Source organism: Zootermopsis nevadensis, unplaced genomic scaffold (genome assembly GCF_977971745.1).
Source record: "Zootermopsis nevadensis isolate Lab colony 2312 unplaced genomic scaffold, Znev_1.0 Znev_ptg000010l, whole genome shotgun sequence".
Taxonomy (NCBI): Eukaryota; Metazoa; Arthropoda; class Insecta; order Blattodea; family Termopsidae; genus Zootermopsis; species Zootermopsis nevadensis.
The window spans coordinates 14980369-15001637 of record NW_028259142.1 but is presented as its reverse complement, the minus strand read 5'-3'; the positions used below and the strand labels follow the sequence as shown (position 1 = coordinate 15001637).

General features: G+C 37.6%; 2 protein-coding genes across 3 annotated transcripts; both read right to left on the bottom strand.

Annotated features, from left to right (window-relative positions):
• Window positions 1-227: 227 nt before the first annotated feature.
• Window positions 228-7954, bottom strand: LOC110841510 (zinc carboxypeptidase). 2 transcript variants are annotated; one of them, XM_087346593.1, is made up of 10 exons: window positions 7936-7954; window positions 6550-6707; window positions 5858-5994; window positions 5414-5489; window positions 5131-5275; window positions 4577-4737; window positions 4129-4213; window positions 2839-3035; window positions 2073-2157; window positions 228-505 (listed from the first exon to the last, which is right to left on the bottom strand). In XM_087346593.1, the coding sequence occupies exons 2-10, from the start codon at window positions 6697-6699 to the stop codon at window positions 312-314; spliced, it is 1230 nt and encodes a 409-aa protein (XP_087202719.1). In that variant the 5' UTR covers window positions 6700-6707; window positions 7936-7954; the 3' UTR covers window positions 228-311. The 2 variants fall into 2 exon arrangements, with proteins under 2 accessions (XP_087202719.1, XP_087202718.1); XM_087346592.1 differs by lacking the exon at window positions 7936-7954 and adding an exon at window positions 7175-7277.
• A 619-nt stretch (window positions 7955-8573) lies between these two features.
• Window positions 8574-19973, bottom strand: LOC147874262 (zinc carboxypeptidase-like). Its single transcript, XM_087346591.1, has 10 exons — window positions 19902-19973; window positions 18611-18784; window positions 17233-17369; window positions 14988-15063; window positions 14030-14174; window positions 12693-12853; window positions 12085-12172; window positions 10748-10950; window positions 10171-10255; window positions 8574-8979 (listed from the first exon to the last, which is right to left on the bottom strand). Exons 2-10 carry the CDS (start codon window positions 18758-18760, stop codon window positions 8783-8785), a joined length of 1242 nt encoding a protein of 413 aa, XP_087202717.1. The 5' UTR covers window positions 18761-18784; window positions 19902-19973; the 3' UTR covers window positions 8574-8782.
• Between the last annotated feature and the right edge of the window lie 1296 nt (window positions 19974-21269).

The following is a 21269-nucleotide window of genomic DNA, read 5'->3' as shown; positions in this document are numbered from 1 at the left end:
AAGATAATTTTGTGTGGGACAAATTACGAGCAGTTGATGATACAGACTTTGAGGATATATCAAATTTGTTGTAAGAATTTGTAGTAGTGAATATTGTGTACATAAATGTCTGTGTTTATAAATAGTAATTTACAGTTTCTGCTTACTTGCCCGTAAATATTGAAGCATTTGAGTGAAATTTGTTCCAAGAATTACTAGCTAAAAATGCAGTAATTATGCAATTTGAATTCATTCGTCTGTATGTTTTGAATTTTATTTGAGGTTATAAAATGCCCACGAATACATTTTATTACGTTTTAAAAACTCTGGCTTTAATTCTTTACTGCTGCAGAGACTTCTTTCAGGATGGTTATTATGGAGTCGAAAGTTTCTAGGGCTGTGGGTATGATCTGTTCCGCGGGCAGTAGGAAGCCGTATTGTCCCTCGTCACGCAGTTCCCATTCGAAAGTGTACGGCACATTCAGCTTGCTCTTCGCCCAATCCATGCTGCCACCAGTGGCCTCGTCTGCAATGAACAAGTTAACTGAAAGTGTTTGGCGAATTGAGCAGTATCATTGGCCTTGACATCTAACACACAGCGGCTACGCACTGCAACCAAACAGTTTCACGTAGCCTACTTCGTAAAATATTCAGCACGCACAGAAATGTTTAAAATACAATTTACAGATACTGAATGGATACAAATTAAATTTGCGCTACACGTTTTACTGTGGTACTTCAATATGAAATTTAAGCGGAATTCATTTAATTATCTTGGAGATGAAAGACTGGCAGATGCAAGCATACGCTGAATTGACGGTTCCATATGACAACAGTTGGGCCAAAGTGCTGCATTAATTATTCACGGAGTTGATTCAATCTCTCTTCCTGCTTGCCAAATGCCTGCGTCCCATTTTGTTGGTTGAGGGTTTAGTGACATCGCGGAGAACGGTTGCCCCAACTTCGGGATTTCGGTTTTCGTAATACTAACAAGACAAATTCGGATTGTTCCATAATACGACCTCCTCCTTGCAGGTCCTTCCAAGTTCATTATTTAGAATTATTTTTCTTTTCGACTCATTGTGATCTTTTTAGTTGGAAAATTCCAAAAAGTAACTTAAGGAATTTTGGGGGTTTGATGATGTAAAACAATTAGGCCCTACTTGTATGTAAGTACGTACATTTTTGATAGATGAATCCCAGTAGATCAGTGGTACCCCAATGCAGTGCCCGCCAAGGCTTTCTTTTTGGGTGCCCGCGTTGATACGGAAAGAGGTTATACTGAATAATGAAGGCCGTTCAACCATGAACATTATTAAATCAAAGCACAGATCTCGACTTACTGACGTCCATCTTGACGATCGTTTGAAAAACTGGCCGATGAAATGCAGTGCCAAACTTCCCACTTGAGTAATAATAATTGTACTTATAAAAGTACATATTTTTGATTGCATAGTTTCTTGTATCACTAAACGTCGTGTTGTTTTGTGTATTATTTGGTGTCCATATCTTATTTGTCCAGAGAAAAGAAAATTTGGCTTTGTTGATTGGTTGGTGCCCGCCACGATCTCATAAACTCTCAAATGTGCCCGTGAGCACAAAATGTTGGGGACCACTGATGTAGATTAATGTGTAATAGCGGCTGTCATGGGAAATATTTAATTTCTTCGAAATTAACGCGTATGTATGTGCTAGAAATATAAAATCGTGTCAAGGAATGGATGTTTGTCTTTCTGTAAACTTTTGTGGTTATTTTGTTGACCGCTGTAATATCCCGCTCGTCTGGTAGATGGCAGCAAGGCAGTTAAACTTGTCAAGATTTGTTTGCTCTGCCACGTGATAATGGAGAGGTCACGTGTCTAAATACTTGACTCTCAAAGCCTAAAACAAATTCCGGTTCTGTTTACATAAATTCGTGGGACGAATTTTGTGCCGTGTCGTGTCGGTCTTATAAAGTCCATAATTTATAGAAGCCGACATCGAACCCTAAGAATTTTCTAAAAAAAAAAGTTTACCGTAAATACAAAGTATATGCCTTATATATTTAGGATCTAAAAGTTAAATTCGAGTAGCTTTAACATAAGTAAACTTACAGATAGCATTAATGATGGAGCCAACAACGTACTGGGTTCCGTATCTCTGAGACAGTGAGTGGGCCGCTTTGCTTCCGATCTCCAACTGTGGGTAGATAAAACTTATAAATAATATTTTAAAAAATCAGTTCCTACCTCCCATTAAGAATTTGTCGCTTCTAAGTTACAAAGATTGGTAAGTTAATGTTTAAGGAAACAATTACTATGTGAGAGAAGCAGACGTTACTCTCAAATACACCGCATGGGTTAAACGCGGTTACTGAACGTTAAACCTGGTGATATAAGTAAATTACCACCTGTCTGTAAAAATTTGAAATATAGTGCGTCTGGTAAATAGCTCCCTATTTTAGATTTTTATTTCTCATAACCGCGAGGAGAGATCACATTGGACTCCTAGGTGTATTATTGTGGATTGCTTTGTATTTGGGATGCCCCGGGTTCAAACCGTGGCCGGGAGACCGGCTATCCTGACTGAAACTTTTTATTGTTTTACTCAGACTGTTGACAAATTCCGGAATAGTTTTAAGTAGGCCTCAACCGCTTTCTTACATATCTTTTCCTATTAATTATTTATTAATCGTCATATATTTCGAAGCTATAAAGTCTGAGTTACTGAAAGTGTCATTAAATAAACTAATCCATAAATCTAATCTCTGCCGTGACCGTTTGTTGCAAGCAAATAATAGCTGAAAAATTAAGTAAACTTGGAAGTTCTGCAGACATCGACATACATGTCAAAAACAGTTTCGGAGTTTCATGGACGTACAAGTTTATAGTAGTTGTCTGCCGTCTCGTGGCGATGTCCGAACGGGACCATGAGCAGCTGGCTGTAGCTGTGGAAGGAGAAGTACACGGTGGGGTTCAGCTCTTTGATGGTCTCTGCCAGGCTGGCCGTCTCCACTGTGGAGAAAGGGCCCGTCCCTGCGTATATCTCAGAACACTCGTTGCTGCTAGCTCCGCCCTCTACGAAACATACATAATGCGTAATTGGCAATACTGCACCTCCAACAAGAAAATTGTTTTTGTTTGTGGTTAATACATTTGCATACTTCGATGGCTGTAGGATTTCGCTTGGTAGGACAGTGCTAACTCACTTCTGCGGCTTAGAAAATTCACCGGTTGAAAGAAAAATAAGTTAACTCATTGGGCAGTAGATTAACGGATATGAGAATTTTTATAATGCAGTTTAGCCTGGTCTATAATATTTCCTCAGTGCCAGATCCTACTGGTTATGTTGCCGTTATGAGGTCTCTAGAACCCCGTTTGTGATGGGGCGTGTGAAAGCGAGCTTGGCATTCATTAAATAAAAAAAACGTTAGTCGGAAGAACGCATTCGAAGACGAAGAAGATTCTTTCCGAGTCCCTCCAAATATCCCAGTCACAGATCAGTACACAACTAAAGACAAAGTCTGTTTTCCGCATTGGGTTTTCTTACTCAGATACTGTAATTTATCATTTACCGCTATCGCGACGTATTGTGATCGTCTGAAGCAATGGCGTACACTACATCGAACCGAACCAGCAAAAATACCTCCCGATCTTATTTTCTGAATTGTTTCGCAGCAGAAAACTCAATTCAGATCCGCGAGGTATTGTTAAATCAAATTCTTTAAGACGCATTCAGTGCGCCAAAAAGAATTTAAGATCTGAAGGGCATTTCTTAAATATTTAAAGAAATATAACATTTTATTTAGACCCAGCTCACAGTAGCACGAACCGACCAGAATTCTGGCAGGATAATATTTTTCACTTCGTAGGAAGTCAACATTGCCTGCATGTGGTACACGTTGCTTTCATAATCAGGGTTCTGGTGACCGAGACATGACAGGATAATAATCGCATATCGTATGGAAGATATTTAACTCTAAATAAGCTAAGATTTTAAATTTGTGTTTTTTTATTCCACGCGTTGATAGTTGCGAGTAAAAACGAGGTTAATCGGTTTTAAAACAGTCTAGTTGTCAGAATATTAAGTTTTAATTGATTACAGCACAGGGATTTATCTTATTTAAACATGTTTTGCGCTGGAGGCAGGGCAATGTTGCGAAGTACCTACCATTCCAGTGGTCATCCCAGTTCCTATTAGGATCCACACCGTTGCATACTGTGCCAGGGGTTAGAGTCTTGCGCCACATCCGGTTCTGGAATGACAGGTACAACAGTCAGTAGTCTGTTTAGCTTTCTAAAGACTGCAGCACGAGAGAGAAGGTATTCATTAACGGAGTGCATATACAGAGCGCCCCAAAAATATGTATTAAAACATTCAATTAATGAGATAGGGCATTTTAATCAACTAAACCATTACTTAGGTCAGTATTGGCACTTCGTGAATTAGCGATTCTAGTAGGTGTTCAAAATGACCACCCTTAGCTTCGTGGCGCAGTTGACTGTCAAGCAGCCACCAAAGTTGCTGCTGTGATACATTCTTTTAATTCTTCGAGTTTCTGGTTCTATCATTTTGTCTTGATGTAGGCCTACATATAGTGTAGCTACTGAATTCTTACCGTGGTGTGAGAATATTGATAGCCGTCCGGGTTCACGCTGGGGAACACGTACCAATCAAAGTTTTCTGCGATGGACCTCACGTCAGGATCTTCACTCGTAAGCAGCTGGTTTAGGATCCATGTGGATAGGGACGGGCAAATCCATTCACGTGCGTGGATTCCTGGAATCCATTATGTTTATTAACTTAGACCAGCTGGGTCTCGTATTATTGGAAACATACAGGGAGATTTAGTATATGGGGATCATTATAGCATAAAATACACAATGAAAAAATGTATATAACGGAAAGTGTTTAGGTTATTAAAATGTGAGGTCTGAGGTTTTCATGGCAGTGAAAATGCCGTCTTTGTTCTTCTGGATTGTCATGCCGTGTGGACTCGTCGTATAGGAGATATATTGTCTCCATCTTCAGGACTGAAGATGGAGACATTGTGTGCATACGAATTATTGGTATTTATATGCGACACCACACAGCATGACAACCCAGAACAATAATTAATCAAGCATGAATTGTTCAGGCTGATTTATGTATGCATCTCAATAAGTAACTTGCCTGATTCAATGAAGATCTTAGGATTCCCGTCTTTGTAGGAGAGTTTAACTCCAAGAATATCCCGTCCTTCGTAAGAACTGCCACCTACGTACAGCTGCACGATATCTGGGTAGTCCTCGGCCAGAGAACGTAGGTAGTCATTGGTCTGTGGAAACAATGAATGGGTACCATGACTGTTAACAAATTTTCTATATGTTTTCTGTAGGAAGTATGAGAATAATATTTTATCATTGAATTCGTTGTACATATATTAGGTCCGATTCCTTATGGATTTTCAACTTACTTCATCCAGATCATAGTAGTCAGTCCAACCATAACCTGCCCTCACATTCTGAGCAGGTTTCTCGTTGTCAATGGCTCTGTAATGAGGGAGACGTGGATGTATGAACATCAGGTAGGTGCGTACATTGATATTATTTTAGGGTGTGAATGTTGACTGCAAATTATAGGCCCAGTGTATGATACAATGGCATACCAAGGTTTTCTGTGGAAAATTCTGTATCGCTTGGATAGTGTACTGCATGCGAACAGCTTGATACAAAAAAATACCCTTCTATAAAGAATTGGTAGATAAAATAATAGCTCCTTATTTTACGGATTAGGCATCATAACCTGGCCCGACTCATTATAATGCGTCTATAACACTGATAATTGTCAGTGTTATAGACTCTGAATAGAGTTCCCTGGATGATGGTTCAGCGAGTCTCAAGAGAATTAGCATACTTACTTCTGTACGTCTTTGATAAAGATTTTAGTCTTCAAGTTGTTCTTCCGGACCATGTTATAGAAATCTCTCAACAAGTGTGGAGGTACCATGATGTCAACAGACGTATTCAGCCCCCTGGGACTGGTCCAGAAATCCAGCTTCCAACACATATATCAGTACAATTAATCTATCTACATAATAGACCAAGTTCTGACTGGTTGATCATTTTGTGGTACTGATATATATATATATATATATATATATATATATATATATATATACACACACACGCGCGCGAACGCACACGTATTCGTGGAAATGCAATAATCTGTTGTATATGCTCCCTTCTGATGTTACCATGGCAACATCACTATTTTCATTATATTAAATCTTACTCAATTCTTTAATTAAGCAAAGGTGATGATTTTAATTTTTATATATTGTTTTGTTGGACTGTTTATTGAAAATGTGTTTTTAAGTTCTGCTTTAGTTTTTCCCGTCATTTTTGACGGGTAATAGTGAGTATGAGCGGAGGTAATGTCTTTTGCAAACAATTCCGCGTGTCTGTTTTATCTCAATAATTACAGCATGGTTCAAATATGTTATAAAGAACTTGCATGGAGATAGCTCCCACGTCTTATTGACCCAGATGTTCTTTGTAGGAATTCAATAGATGTATTTTCATTAATAATGTTAGGTCGGGCTTAACTTACCTCCTGAGCCTGTTCTTCCAGATCTCTGAGGGCCTGCAGCTGGTGTTTATCTTCAGGCACCAGTCGGAACACCTGGTGTCTGTCGTAGCGCACCTTGGCAGACACTAGCACAGCCAACAGCAGGCACAACCACCATTTCATCACCATCATATTTTATCCTGAAAGTTTAGTCGAAATTCGTTCAGTAGTTTTAGAGAAGGCTTGTGGACCAACGTACACGACATTCTCATTATGTCTTCATTTTATGCACATTTTGCAAATAACGCAAACAATTGTGTTATACATAATTAGGCCTATTTTATTACACATCTAGTCCCAAAGCTACTGAATAGACTTGATTAAAATTTATGACTGCGGTACTGAAGTTATTGGTCAGATAAATGAAATTAATTTAAACATTTACGACGCTATTGTGCACCAGTGTAACACAATTCATAATTATAGCTGTAACTCTACTTCTGTGCAATTAAATGTTAACTTCTGATTCGAAACATGAACAGATATCAACCAGGTACATCACAATTTGAAGGCCGGACGATGAAACATGGACAGTAATTTACGAGACGTACAAACTGCAGACTTACGCATAATGAAAATTATCGGAGATTTTCAGAACGTTACTTACCTCGAAATAATTTCGTAACATCGACACCAACAGTTTGAAACCACACTCTCTTATAAACTTCATTTACCCGTGTGTTCCAATTAGATTAGGCCCTTATCTTCTAGATACAATAGCACTCAAATTTCTGCTGAATAATAACAAGATTCTGTCACAGGTTAAGTTCAATTATATCTTGAGAGTTCTGATTTTAAGTGGCACATGCTCGCATTTTATAAGAGTAAAAACTAAATGTCATATTCACTACAATCTTTCTTTATCTCTCTATGTACTTTATAAATCTTTGTCAGATTTAGGGCCTAATGATTTTTGTAGTTTTAGTTGTTTTTGTCAACAAGTTAGAGAGATACTAACACTTGTTTATGTTGTGTTTAGAATTTCGAAGGCCCCAATTCAAAATCTGCCTTCATATTGTAGGGATTAGGCATTCAGAATAAATTACAAACTGTAGAGTTTTGTGGTTATGGTTCTTATATGTGTTAGCTGTATAAAACCATAGCACAAGTGATATTAAATTTTCAGCTCTTATAGATTTTTATAAGGCCAAAGTTTCGCCGGTGTATTGGCGATGTGTGCTCTATCGTGCTCCAGTCTCTTGTAAAGATGAAGGGATTGTGACCAGAATATGCAAAACATGTTGAGTTTATTGTAGGTCTGGCAGACTTGCATAAAGATCACGTAGTTTTGTATTAATTTTAGAACTCCATATCATTATCTCTAAAGCAGTATGTTCTGTAAATAAAACATTTGTGATATGTAATTACCTTTACTCTGAGACCAGCCAAGTTCTGAGCCATAGATGACCGAGGGTATGATAATGTGCTGCTTGTTCACAGTTGCCTTCTTCAGTAACTTACGAAGGCAGAATAATCAGTAACTGATCGATTACATAAAAATCCATACTGATGCTCTACAATAATTTAGTCTACATATAGATTTAATCTTGACAGAAGAATGTTGATTTATTATTATTTACTTGATAACAGCAATATTCTTCGATAAATAATTAATCATAAATACAGTATTAAATTTCTTCTACTGCTCTGGAAATTCATTCTTATTACAAATTAATTCGTTACTGAATATCAGAACATGAATTATTATTCCCAATATGGAATTTGATCAGTACCAAACGATTCATAAACTTTAAACTTTTCAATAGAATTTCAACCTCAGAAAAACTAGATTCTCTTGTTAATGACTTAGCCACATGTATTTACAGTGTAACTTTGTTCACTCCACGTAGGCTTACATTCAATATCTGGTAATATTAATTTTTCCACATATTCAAAATACTGTGGCAATCCGCTAGTAGATCACTATTTTCGTCTTAACCAATGGTGAACATAGGCGATGTAAGGAAACCATATTTTCTATTTGTATTGAATAACGAGACAAAATCTTGACAGAACAACACTTTATTCCTTGTAATTCTCAATATTGAGTCCAATTAGACTAATTTAAAATAAAACATCATACATAGGTTTCAATTGTTATGCCGTTATTTTGTTTGGGTACTCGAAAACTTAAAGGCAGTTATGTAGAGTCTCGGATGTTTTCCGTGTTTAGTTTGTGTGTTTATGCTCTGCACCCAAACAATGCAAAAGTATGTTAGTTACGTCGCAGGTTCTCCTTAGCGTGTTGCAGGATAACAACCGCGGAGTTTATGGTCTCTTCAGCGGTGTCGATAATTTGACTCGCGGGTAGCAGGAACCCGTAGTTGCCCGTGTCTCTGAGTTCCCAGGTGTAGGTGTAGGGTTTGTTGAAAACACCTCTAACCCAGTCCATGCTCACACCGCTAGTTGGGTCTGCATACACAAAACCAAGTCGTTGACTCTTTGCTTTCTCAAAGTGAGGAACAATGTTTCATAGCAACAAAAAACAACAACACCTGTTTTACTTAGACTGCATCAATATTACAGATGGAAAGGATGCTACTAGAGGACAAAGATTTCTATGCGCGTTTACGATTATGGGTCAATTTATATATGACGTAAGCATTTTGCCATGTTTTCTAACCCTTTTCCAATATAAGACAGTGAGCCGTAAGCAATGATCGAATTTTATCTCCCTCAGCTGCTTAAGTAAAAATTCTCTCAAGCACCCGGAAGAACGTCTTTGTCACGCTGGTGCCTGCAGGCATTCTGTTGGCGAATAATAACACTATAACAGCAAAGCCAGAAGTTTCAAACACCACCAATAACAAAGGCAGCCACTGGACACGATCCTGAGGCAGTCCCATCCAAATTTAGATTCACAGCCTATCTACCGTTATTTGAGATCCTGTGTCTGTTTCTCAGTCGTGTATATCGACGTTTTACAAGGCATTTCCTTGCCAAAATTTGGTATGCAATTCTTGTCTTCCCAATCGTAGCCGTGTACCCAGAGTTGAAAAATAACAAGTATTATGACAGACGTGATAAATGAGTTCTTTGAAATACGCAGATAGCGATTGATGTTGAAGCACGTTTAATTATAATATTAGCATTGGACGAGTAGCCTAAATATCTGTTAATTGCACGAGAGTACAGCAGTTGCATGTGCAATATATAATCAGCAAAACAAATGAAGTGTGTAAAATCGCAAAGAAATATTTTGAAAGTACGTGTTCTCCAGACTGGCGTACACCTTTACCATCTTATTTATATTGAGTGTGGGTCGAAATTGTTTGTGTTGAATGTCCTGTATTCCGTAGGCAACTAAAGTAAAGTTACAAACTTCGCTTATACTTGAGATGTGGGTCATTTTGACACGAGTCCAGTTAACTTTGGATGTTTGAGGCGACTTGCCTTGCTTATGCACGCATCTATTTCAGTTCAAATAAATTAAATTCATCGCTTTTTAAAGCCCCGTTCAAATACTGTATAATGTTCGAGACGGGTAATCCTCTAGCGAGCTATGTTTTCCATTATAGTATCATGTGTCCTTTGTAAGTGAACTGAATTTCTCACTTCGTAATTTCCGTTTCTGTCGTGACTGCAGCTGAAGCTGATACTTACAGATCGTGTCGTAGATGTTGCCCACAGTATACCGCGTGCCATTGTTCTTGGCCAGAGCAGTAGCAGCAGCCTGACCGACAACGAGCTAGAACATGAGCGATTTGAATGTTATGTTCATTGTATTGTAACCAACAACGGAAGAATACGCAGGTAAATCTGCTATACAAGTTTCTTAATCCTTCAGGGCAGAGTGGTAAATACGTGTACCAGCTGCTTTAACAGTCAGTGACTATGCGTTTTATATTTATGGGTTTCGTATGATTTTCATTGTAAATAGCTGTTATTTCCTTAGCAGAATCAGCCGAATTGTTGTAATTTAGAAACGTTGTGTTTTCTTCCCGGTACATACTGAACTTTTAAATATTATTTAGACTAGGTTACTAATTAGGAATCTCGTAATCTGTAGACCTAATATTTGCCTGTTAGGACGATCAATTCGAGGAGGATATAACGGTCGTGACATGTAGCACGCTAAGATCCAAGACCGCTTCCTTCTATATCCCTTGGAATTCAATATACGTTGTTGTTAGTTGTTATTTCTAGAATACGTATTTCCATTAGACCTGTCGTGTCTTACCAGTTCGTCATAGTTGGATAAGTGGGCGTTGTTGTGTCCGTAGGGAAACAGCAGCAGCTGGCTGTAGCTGTGGAAAGCGAGGTACACGTCAAACTGGTCCTGTATGCTTCTCAGGTAGTTGGACAGAACTCGGGTTTCGATTTCAGAGAACGGAGCGGATCCTGCATACGTCTCGGAACACGGCGAGCTGCTGGCACCGATCTCTGTAAAGAGTCATGACTTACAGCCTGTCTAGAAACACTAAACATTCACGAAGTGTTATCGAGGGAAGCAGACCTGCATAATTTTCGGTCTCCATGGCACCTGAAACGTTTGCAACAGAGCCTAAATTCCATCAAAACAATAGGCAAAATAAAATCAATTACTTATTTATTGTGACCAGCCTCTAACCAGTCTCTTATTTATTTACGTATTTGTTAGTCCTTCTAAGAAGTGCATAAACCATTTATATGGAGCACATTTTCCGTAGACAGTTTCAAGCACTTCGAGGTTATTTCCGAAGTACCTACGTGATTTTGAGGAAAAACAGTAGTCAAATGCATTTCCATTTTTCTTTACTTAAATAATGGGAAGTTTCAGAAGTCCTGTAGGCGCTCTTATTTATCGAAGTTAAAAATTCATTCTGAGTACATGAAAATGCATTTGAACATATCGAGAGCCAGAAGACTGGACTTTGTTTTTAAATGTTAGTATTTCAAGCATCTGTCACTATAATAAAGGCCAGAATTTCGTTATAAGTCTGAAAGGTTAGAATATTTAAGGTATTTTAGCAAATTAATCAGATAAATTATCCATGTCTAGGTTAGTAATGTTCAACAAATACATCGGTCGACAAGATTGGAGAGGTGTACTCCAGTGGAGTGTTGTATCGTGCGAATTATTTCTCCAGCGAAGTACTTCAGGACTGTAAGCAATGGATAGTCCTCGCTGTAGTTGTGGTACAATTGTTTGTGGTATAAACAACTGTCAAGAGTAATGAGGAGAAGAGTTTCGAATGACACAAAAGTGCATAGCCAGTTCTTATTATATGCCTACTAACAGCTCACTGTATTCGTTAATATCCAAACACAATGTATTTTTTTCCTCCAAATACCTCCCGTAATTTGTATATGCGCATCATAATTAGACACATTTATTTCTGTTACATTTTTTACTGGAAGCTATAATCGTGAATGAAATTAGTTTAATTCTTAACATGCAAAAAATTTTCTCATATTCGGTAGTTTTTTATTATAATTTTACTACTGATGTGTTTGTATTAATGATAAATTTAATCTTATAAAATTGTGATGCGCGTTATAGTCACAATTTGCATATTTTTGTATTTATTTATTTACCCAGCCAATGGAAGTCGAAGTTCCTGTTAGCGTCAGCACCAAAACAGCGGTTTCCACCTTGACTTCGAGTTTTTCTCCACATGCGTTCCTACAGCAAAGAAAATTAATACGATATCAATGTCATTATCTTAATAAGAAACACGATCTGATCTGCCTTTATGTAAATTTAATGTAGCAGCCTACAGATTTTTAGTGCCTGAAAGTAATCAATATATTGACTCAGTAGTTCGTGCCTTTGCCGTGTTTTTCAACTTAAATACAAAAGTTTCACTGTAGAATCTCCAAAATGTCGGTATACAACGAAAAGACTACATTGTGCAACAACCCAGAAGACCACCATCTCCACTTGCATGGCTGTGAGAACCAAAAACCCTTCAGGGCTCGTACGTAAAGGCTGCTTACCATGTATTCACTTGCTATATAAAAATTTCGTTGAGCATTCCCTAACCGAATTCCTGGTAATATTACTCCGAGCAAGTTAGCTCAAACAGCATCATCTTTGATTTAGCATTCAGGAGGTGAATGGTTCGTTCCAGATAAATGCCCGGATAACTTTCTTTCTTAGCTGAACCTGTACTTGATACAGTGTCGTTACATAAGAAACGTACCGTTGTGTGAGTGTACACGTAGCCATCCGGGTTGACGCTAGGGAAGACGTAATAGTCGAAAGACTGTGCTAGGTCCTTAATCACTGGGTCCTCACTTGTCAGCAGCTTGTTCAGGATGTACGTCACCGTGGCAGAAGAAATCCACTCTCGGGCGTGAATTCCTGCGCAGAGAACACATTTACATAGAATATAACATAGAACAGTTCCTATCGTCTCTCATATTAATTTATACACTTATAAGAGAACAGATTATGAAGCGGAGATAAACTTATGTCATGGTTCGTTGTGTTAGGATGCATACTGAAACTTTAAATGAATCACTTCTTCGACTTTAAGTGCTTTTGTTGAGATATGTAGATTTATTTATTCTCGTCATTTAAGGACTTTGTTTGAATAGCGGAGGTTAAAATGCAATGTAATCGACTTTTAATAATTCTGGGATTAATGTTAATTATTACATTATTTCGCATTATATGTTTAAGTTATTGGGTTAAATTCTGGTAAGTATCCATAAACGCAGTCACATGATTGTTATTAATTGTGCACTGGTAAATGATAACGGCTTTACTTACTTGGCTTACTTAAAGGTAATATTTCTGCATTGGTTTAGAGAGAGACTGAAGAAAGCCGAAATAACTGGCTCAAGTTAGTCTTCAGCCCGGTCGATTTGCCGACCTGGTACCTTTCGAATAGACGTCTAAAGTATTCCCATCAACCTGCTAGATGTAATTTGTGCAAAACACTGTAGGCTCTTGAATAGCTATAATATATAAGCCTAATTTGTACTTTAAATAAAGAGTTATTGAACATGGCTTCCGTCAGTTTCTTATCCGGTTAACGTGTTTTTCGAAAACAAAAATTATAGGCCTTGTATAATGAGAACACGTATCGAGGAGTTCGTCTGTTTTCTTGTTCATCTCTGTGAGTAAAAACATTTCTGAGGCATCTGGTATTACTGCTGGCAAATTTGTTTCGTATCTGTCTAATATTACAACCCCCTTACATGGTACTAAAACTGAAATTTACATTTTCTCAAAAACCGTGTATAGCACAAGTACTGATATTCCAGTATAACATAGATCCAAAACATAGGTTTCATTAAAATTTGTAACTTTTATTTTTAAAAAAGTTTCGTTTCTCGAAATAAAAGAACGGTTAATGACTGCACGTATTTTTGTAGATTTATAGTATCTCTACCGTTTATTTGCTTTGCATCGATAAATTTGTGTCTGGCATAATTTGTCACAGAGGACAACGAGATAAGCAGAAGTCGCTTTGAACACATCTGGAAGCGAAGTGTACTTCAAGCTAGCAGACTATACTTATTTCTGTCTGACCTCCTTCCAAGATGACTCCACGATTTCCTTCCTTGAAGGACACTTTCACCCCCGCTATCTGTCGACCCTCGTAAGATCTGCCCAAAGCAATCGGAGTCACTACCTCAGGGTAAGTTTCCACCAGGGAGTCAAGCCAGGCGTAGATCTGGAAGGAGAAGTTTATTTCTTAGTTTATCACAGGATTGATTAAGTGGAAGTGATCAATTAGATTGAAACAGCCCTTGAGATTTGAAGTTCTTATGGTGGTGAAGGTGTCAATTTGTTTTGACGCCGTGTAATCTTTTATGTGGTTACCAACGTTTCGGAGGAGCTTAAAGTTACGTGACTAAATACAGGAACTTGGAATTATTTTTCCAGGTAGCCTGTATGAAACAATTAACAGATATCTTGAGACAAAGTCATTGTGGAACGATAACAGAGAATGCAGATCGGAATAACTAAAATTTCGCAAATTCTATTAACATACCGTCAAATGTTTCCTTACCTACAAAATAAGTTCTTTTAATTAATACTGAACGTATTTTTAACAAAATGAATATCTTACAAACGTTCCTAGTAACGATTAAAACGAACTTGTATGTTCTGTTGATATTGCTGACAAAATCCGAGCAACGAGAACTTAAAAATATTTCGTGTTAATTTGATGCGGTGGTTTTACAAATTCAAACTCATGCATATAACACCCTAACCAGAGATTTTCTGCAGGGACGGCAAGGTCCTCAACAATAAGGGGCAACCGAAATTCACTATTTGATGTTCTGAGTAATTTCAGTCCACTTCAAATCCTCACTACAGGCTTCCGTATGATTTAATGAGTAACAGAACATCATATCTAAACCTCGTACTGCATGTGGTGTACTTCCGTGAGGTTTTCCTAAGTCTACTGCAGTTGCTCATAACAAACGTAATTTACAGTGAAGAGCTGTGATGTTTCTCTGACGTCACTAATATTACTTACCTCATCCAGAGTGTAGTAGTCTGTCCAACCGAAGTCAGCCGTCGGTCTCACTTCGGGACGCTCCGTATCGATGAGACTGAAACGCAAATGGGTTTAAATCCTGGCATGGCGGGAAGGAAATCAGACGAGGAATGATATTTTAGCTTCCAGGCCCATTTACTTCGTAAGACACAGGGGAAGGGAAACACAGAAGGATATTATAAAACTAAAAATAGGTAGTAGACTAAACTGCCACCTCCACGGCCACAAGTTGTCTTATTGTGGTATTGATGAACACTCCGGTATTTTAACAAGGAATTTTTGAACATTAGAGTGTCCACTGACTAAATACATATCTTATTTATTATTATTCTTCCACCTCTCTCTTCCTCTATTTATTTTATTTCAGACACTCAGTTAAATTAGTCCGTAAGTTTATTAGTTCGTTAGTCGCTTCACCGCTTGTCATATTTTTTTTTTCTGGTTTGAAAGAGACGTGTGAATTGGGAGGACAGTACTCTGCATAACATTTCAGTTACACGTTTTGTGGTGACGATCGAACTGCTACCAACAATGCCTGTTTGGATTTTCCATATTCTTTCTGCGATGCACCGTATGTAAGGAACTTGGTAGTTTATGCATCTGCAATAATTTTCCGACGTTCGTGTGCCTTATTTTTGAAACAAGAAATTATTTGTTCAAGGGACTAACTCATTAAAAGAAACATTTTTTATTACATTCTATGTCAATTAGATACGGACGCCTGAACCTATTCTTAGGAATGGAACAATTTTCTGGGGTTCTCTCTCCAAAAAGAACATTATTTTGTATGTAATATTTCTATGACACCCTGTTGTGTAATTTTTTTGATACCTCTGTGCCTAATTTTGGAAGTATTAAACAATCTATATTTTCACCAGGGTCTTCTCTTCAAGAGGAACGTTTTGTTTCGTTCATAATTTTTTTCTTATGTCAACGCATTTGGGAGAAACAGAATGGGACGAATGAACGAACGGATTTTTGCTAGTAGTCTATATATGGATAATATATTAATACAGTTATTTCATCAGAGTATAATTTCAAAGAGGATACTCGAGTGTCGAATAGTCCTCTCGCCGGCTTTTCCCAGGACGGATATCTTGAGTGTGATCTTATCTTTCGAAACATCTTAAAGACACTTCATACGGTTTACACACGTTACAAAGAAGCGATTTACATTGATAATATTATCGACAGTACTCTATGATAATATTGTTAATATTTCTATTGATATAATGATTAAAGGATTAGAACAGTTAGTCATGTCATATTACGTTTCTCAGATCTTGTAACAACGTGATTTTTTGGGTAGGGTCTTATCTTTTAAATTCTCACTCGATACCAATTTAGTTACGAGTAAACACTTTGGTGTTAAAATAATTGTATGTCACGAAGCTGCACATTTGTGACATTAAAATTAAAAGAAGAAAGACCTTTGTATATTCATTATAATACAGTTATTCTGGGTTATCTTCCGAAATTAAATATAATTTAGAGCAGAAATGGCATATCATATCTTATGCGTTCTTTGCACATAGTTTAAAAATTTATAGCAGGCTGGAGAGGTAGTGTTTGCATAACGGCATGTTTTACTCCGAAATTATTGTACGGATTTTTATTAAAATTTATATTGGTGTTTACAGGTATCGGGATGTTTTAATTTTGGTTTGTATTAGTCAAGTGTAATCCATGAAATTTATATCGTACGGATTTTTTTCAAAGCGGCACATCGTGCAAAACATTTGTAACGTAACGTAAATATAACTCGTTAAAAATGAAACTTTTATATTTAAAATATTTTTTGATTCTGTGAATATTTAACAAAATACAAGGGACAATAATTTCTGACCAGACCTATATGCAATGTAATGTGAAATACATATAACATTCAATGAGGTTGATAGGATGTAGCAATCAGAGGCTAAAACTATCGAAGACAGGCGAAGTAAATGTGTTTATCTTATTTTAGAGATATTCTGAGTAAGATGTCAGTTAGAATGATGAGAATATCATGAAGTAGATAAGTCTGTCAGTTAACCCCTTGCCACATTTTAATCATCAGGAAGTCGCCTTCAAGGTCATTGGAATATATAAAGTCGCAAACGGGGCGTTTCAAAAAACTGGGATGGCCTACTCAAAACTTGATGATGGAACAGGGGTATACAGAACAAAAGACACGAAAGGGAAAGGCGTGAATTTGGCCACTGTGTGGACTGAATATACTCACTGCTGCACGTTGCTGATGTAAACCTCAGATTTAAGGTTGAGGTTCTCTATAATTTCGTTGAATTGAGGCAACATATGGGGCGGCACCATGATGTCCACAGCCTTCTGAATTCTACTTGGGCCAACCCAGAAGCTCAGCTGAACATCGAAAGGTACGCATTAATTTGATATGAGACGGGCGGTAGTATTCAGATTTAAATAACTTCCTTTTTAAATTATCTTGTTAGAAGCGTTACAAAAATATGCAAATGTACTCTGGTTTATTTATATATTCGGACCTCTTTGCTTTTGTGCTTAGAAATTGAATAGTCGGTAAATGCAATCAAAGACATACGTGTGGCATAGTGTAAGACGAGTTTTTTAAGGAAAATCTTACCAGTTATTTGAATAAGTTTCGAACATTTCTAAATTCGCCCATTAGTTTTAAGTTCTTCCGAACTTGCACCCATTAGTAGGAAAATCCAAAGTACCTCTCAGGTTTCGATCTCTCGATGCGATAGACTAACACTATATTTGGTTTTGTTTTTAGGGCTAATTCACTTCAGAGTTAAGCTTTTGCATTTATGGTTTGAATACTTAGCAGATTCCGATTAAACTTGAAAAAGCACAGCGTGGACATATACTTAGATAATAACATTAGGAGAAATATACTGCCTCCGTATTGAGGGTAAAATATGGGGATAGTATATTTCACCGAAACTATGATATGTTCCTACAAGTCCGCCCGGCGTTACAACTCAGATGGCCAACATAGACATCTTTACTGTCATGAGAACTTAAAATTTCATGTTGATATATATAGTACTTTTGTTATTTGGTTATTACCGTGTGTGGTCCACGTTTAATTCATCTAAAGTCCACTTTATTTGTGAGAATTCTTGTACTTGTATGTGTGTCCGTGAGTTGGCATATTTTAAGCGAGCCCCGATATACAGCAACTCCATTATACGTGTACCAGGCCTATTTTTTTGTAAGTTTCATTATCTTTAAATCGTTTTAAGACCAATATCACTTAAGGGACTAAATGCATTTGCGAGATAAGTATACCTATCAAGTGTGGGCTATCGAAGGCATTGTGCTGCTGTCGCTGTGGCAAATATCTGATATCCCCTGAATTTATAACACATTATAGGCATATATAAGACATCATACTGTGTAAATCCGACTTTTTTAAATGTCGCCTTCAATAATTCATCTGCTCGCTCTCCTATTTGAAATAAACTTCGATTTTGTAACGACTCTGACGTGTTACTCATAAGAAAATTACATGCCGAGCAGAAATAAGAATAACGCACATATAAACAAACACGAAATTTACTTTAAGATTTTTAAAATGAGTTCTGGTGGTTTTATTTTAATACAGAATTAAACCAACTCACTCCATTTGGTTCATTCTCCAGCTCCTTCAGAACCTTCAGTTGCTCCTGATTTTCAGGCACCACACGGCGCACTTGATAGTTGTGGTAGGTGGCTCTGTCGGCAAACACAGCCGACACGAACAGAAGGTACAGGAACTTCCGCATTACCATAAAGGGCAGGTGGTCAGTCGGCTTCTGCGGTCACAAAGTCTAATTATATCCTAAACTGTGCCAAAATCACTTATGATATTGACAAGTCTAGTTTAGATACTGTCTAATGGATGAAACAGATTTTGCAGTCGATACCTTCTAAAGTCGATTGTGAGATCGTACTTTACATGAATACATTATGCTGGACATTTTCCATTATCTGATGAATATGGATCATGTTTCGAAAATAGGCTGTACACCCATTTTTAAGCGGTTCATTGTCATTAGACCACCAGAATGAAACAGCTGAATGCATTACCGAAACACGTTTATTTTAGATCTGCATCAAATATACCTCAGACAATGGACAATGCCAGACATAATATCATAGGCCTGTAATTAATTAACCATTTTGATAAATCTTTGCAGAATCATGAGATCAATAATACCTAAGCATGTATTAGGCCTGTCTTGTTACATAGCACTAATTAACTGACGTCTACATAGGATGTAACAGAGAAGAAACCTGTAAGGGCTACTTGAGGAGGAGCTTCATATTATCGGCGTTAGTAAATGGGTCATTCAGTCAGAGAAGTGTCTGATAACCGGCTGGACAACCGGAGTTAGCTCCTCAGTAGGAGAAGATTTTTATTCTAACCTGCATTCAGACTGGCTCTGACCTGGATGTGACGCTGACCACTCTCACTCTTCTTGTGCCAAGGTCAAGAAGGAGTAGGAGTTGTACCTCCCCCCAAACGCCTTTATGATGTGTGGTGGGACAGATTTGAATTAATATGCCAAGTAGTACGCTTATAAGCCCATCATATTTCAGCTGGAAATGGTTTATTTCACGTCTTCATCTATTATAACATTTCTCTAATTTTTTTAGTCCCTTTCGTGCCTTTGTGTACTTCGTAAGTACTTCTAAGTGCTACATAATAGTAGCAACACTAGTAAAACAGAACGTTCTGAGTTTACCGTAATTAGTAAAACTTGGTCACGCGTGCATGACAGGCATATATAGCCACAAACAGTATTTTGTTTTAAAGACGTAAACACACACACACACGGAGAGAGAGAGAAGGGGGGGGGGGGTTTGCTCGGCTACAGAACTTTGATCCAATTTGGAGTTTCAGTACAAGAAATAAAAAGGCAGACTTACCTGAAAGAACACACTGATGTAACGCGCTGAAACAGATGTCCATCTTTTTATACCTGCATGCTAATGTCACAGCCGGGGCTGTCCAGCACAAGCACTTGAAAGGCTCCTTATCACTGACAGTGAAACTTATCGATTAGAATTACTGAAGTCAGGAAAGTTTTGTGATTTGCAATATTTATTACGCGTACGTGAATAAGTTACCCGTCGCTCTCTCTCTCTCTCTCCCTATATATATATATATATATATATATATATATATATATACGTACACCTACCTACACTTTTAATAAACGAATTAACTTTTCCCATGTAGGCTTGTAGACCATATTGCCCAGTGATGAGCAAAGTTTATATAATTCAATGTATTTTATAAACAACCCTAAATATAAATTTTATTAAAATTTGTTGATCTGAAACGCTTTTGTTCCACGTGGACATGCAGTCATACATGTTGAAGACAGTAGGCGCCAATTCACTACTGTAAAGTTGTCCCATTACGTAAATACCACTTCATGGAGGGGTGTAAGTGTATGAAGGCAAAGCTACACGCTTTATAAAACTCGATAGAGATAGATTTGGCCGCTTTGTCCCCAAGAAAAGCTCTGTTACTTGTATGAGGCTGAGTGGGCCTCTCATCCGGTCTTTACACAGTGGTAAAAATTAGAAACAAAAAGAATGCCTTAAAATGACAAAATTCCGGTAACCGATCTGTTGAAATTTTGTTATGGTGTGGCTTGTTTCCTTGTATAATGCTTGGGAGCTTTTCGCGTTGCTGTGACTACTCTTCTAAATAAAAGAGTTTGTGTCAACAGGAAGAATTCTTTTTGGATAGGGGTAATGCTAGTGGCTGACTTTATGAAAGAACATAGTTTTCCTTTATATGCTGGTAGTTACTCAGCTGGTCTAGAATTTCCTTGCATTTCAATTTTGAACATTCGTGATTTACGGGATTAGAGGTTTTCATGGCAGTGAAGATTATGATGTTCTGGATCTTGGTGTCGTGTGTAGACTGGCCGGTAGAGGTCAAAGTTTCGGAGAATCATTCTGTCTCCGTCTCTATCTTCAACCCAAAAGACAGAGGCAGTATGTTCTCCAAATCTGTGGCGTGTATCGGTCAGTTTTCACGGTGCCAAACCATAGAAGAACATTATCATTCGCGATTTACGTTTATAGAGTGATGTCCTTGGCTTTCCTGATGTGTCCATTAATAAACTGTAGTCATATTTGGTCCCATCTGCTTTGATACCGTTTCCCCTTCGTGGAGATGTCATGTTTATCACTCACTTTCCTATGATTGAAAGTAAAAGGGCGCCAGTGTGAATGTAAGAAATTTATGTTAAAAGAAGTTCTATAGCCCAGTTCTGTGTG

Coding starts and splice junctions, on each gene's coding strand:
- LOC110841510 (XM_087346593.1), bottom strand. CDS start 6,699: ATGATGGTGATGAAATGGTGGTTGTGCCTGCTGTTGGCTGTGCTAGTG. Junction 4,738..5,130: donor TAAGATCTTCATTGAATCAG/GCAAGTTACTTA, acceptor AATGGATTCCAG/GAATCCACGCACGTGAATGG. Junction 506..2,072: donor CTCCATCATTAATGCTATCT/GTAAGTTTACTT, acceptor TGTTCATTGCAG/ACGAGGCCACTGGTGGCAGC.
- LOC147874262 (XM_087346591.1), bottom strand. CDS start 18,760: ATGGTAATGCGGAAGTTCCTGTACCTTCTGTTCGTGTCGGCTGTGTTT. Junction 12,173..12,692: donor ACGTGTACACTCACACAACG/GTACGTTTCTTA, acceptor TCTTTGCTGTAG/GAACGCATGTGGAGAAAAAC. Junction 10,256..10,747: donor TATCCAACTATGACGAACTG/GTAAGACACGAC, acceptor CTCATGTTCTAG/CTCGTTGTCGGTCAGGCTGC.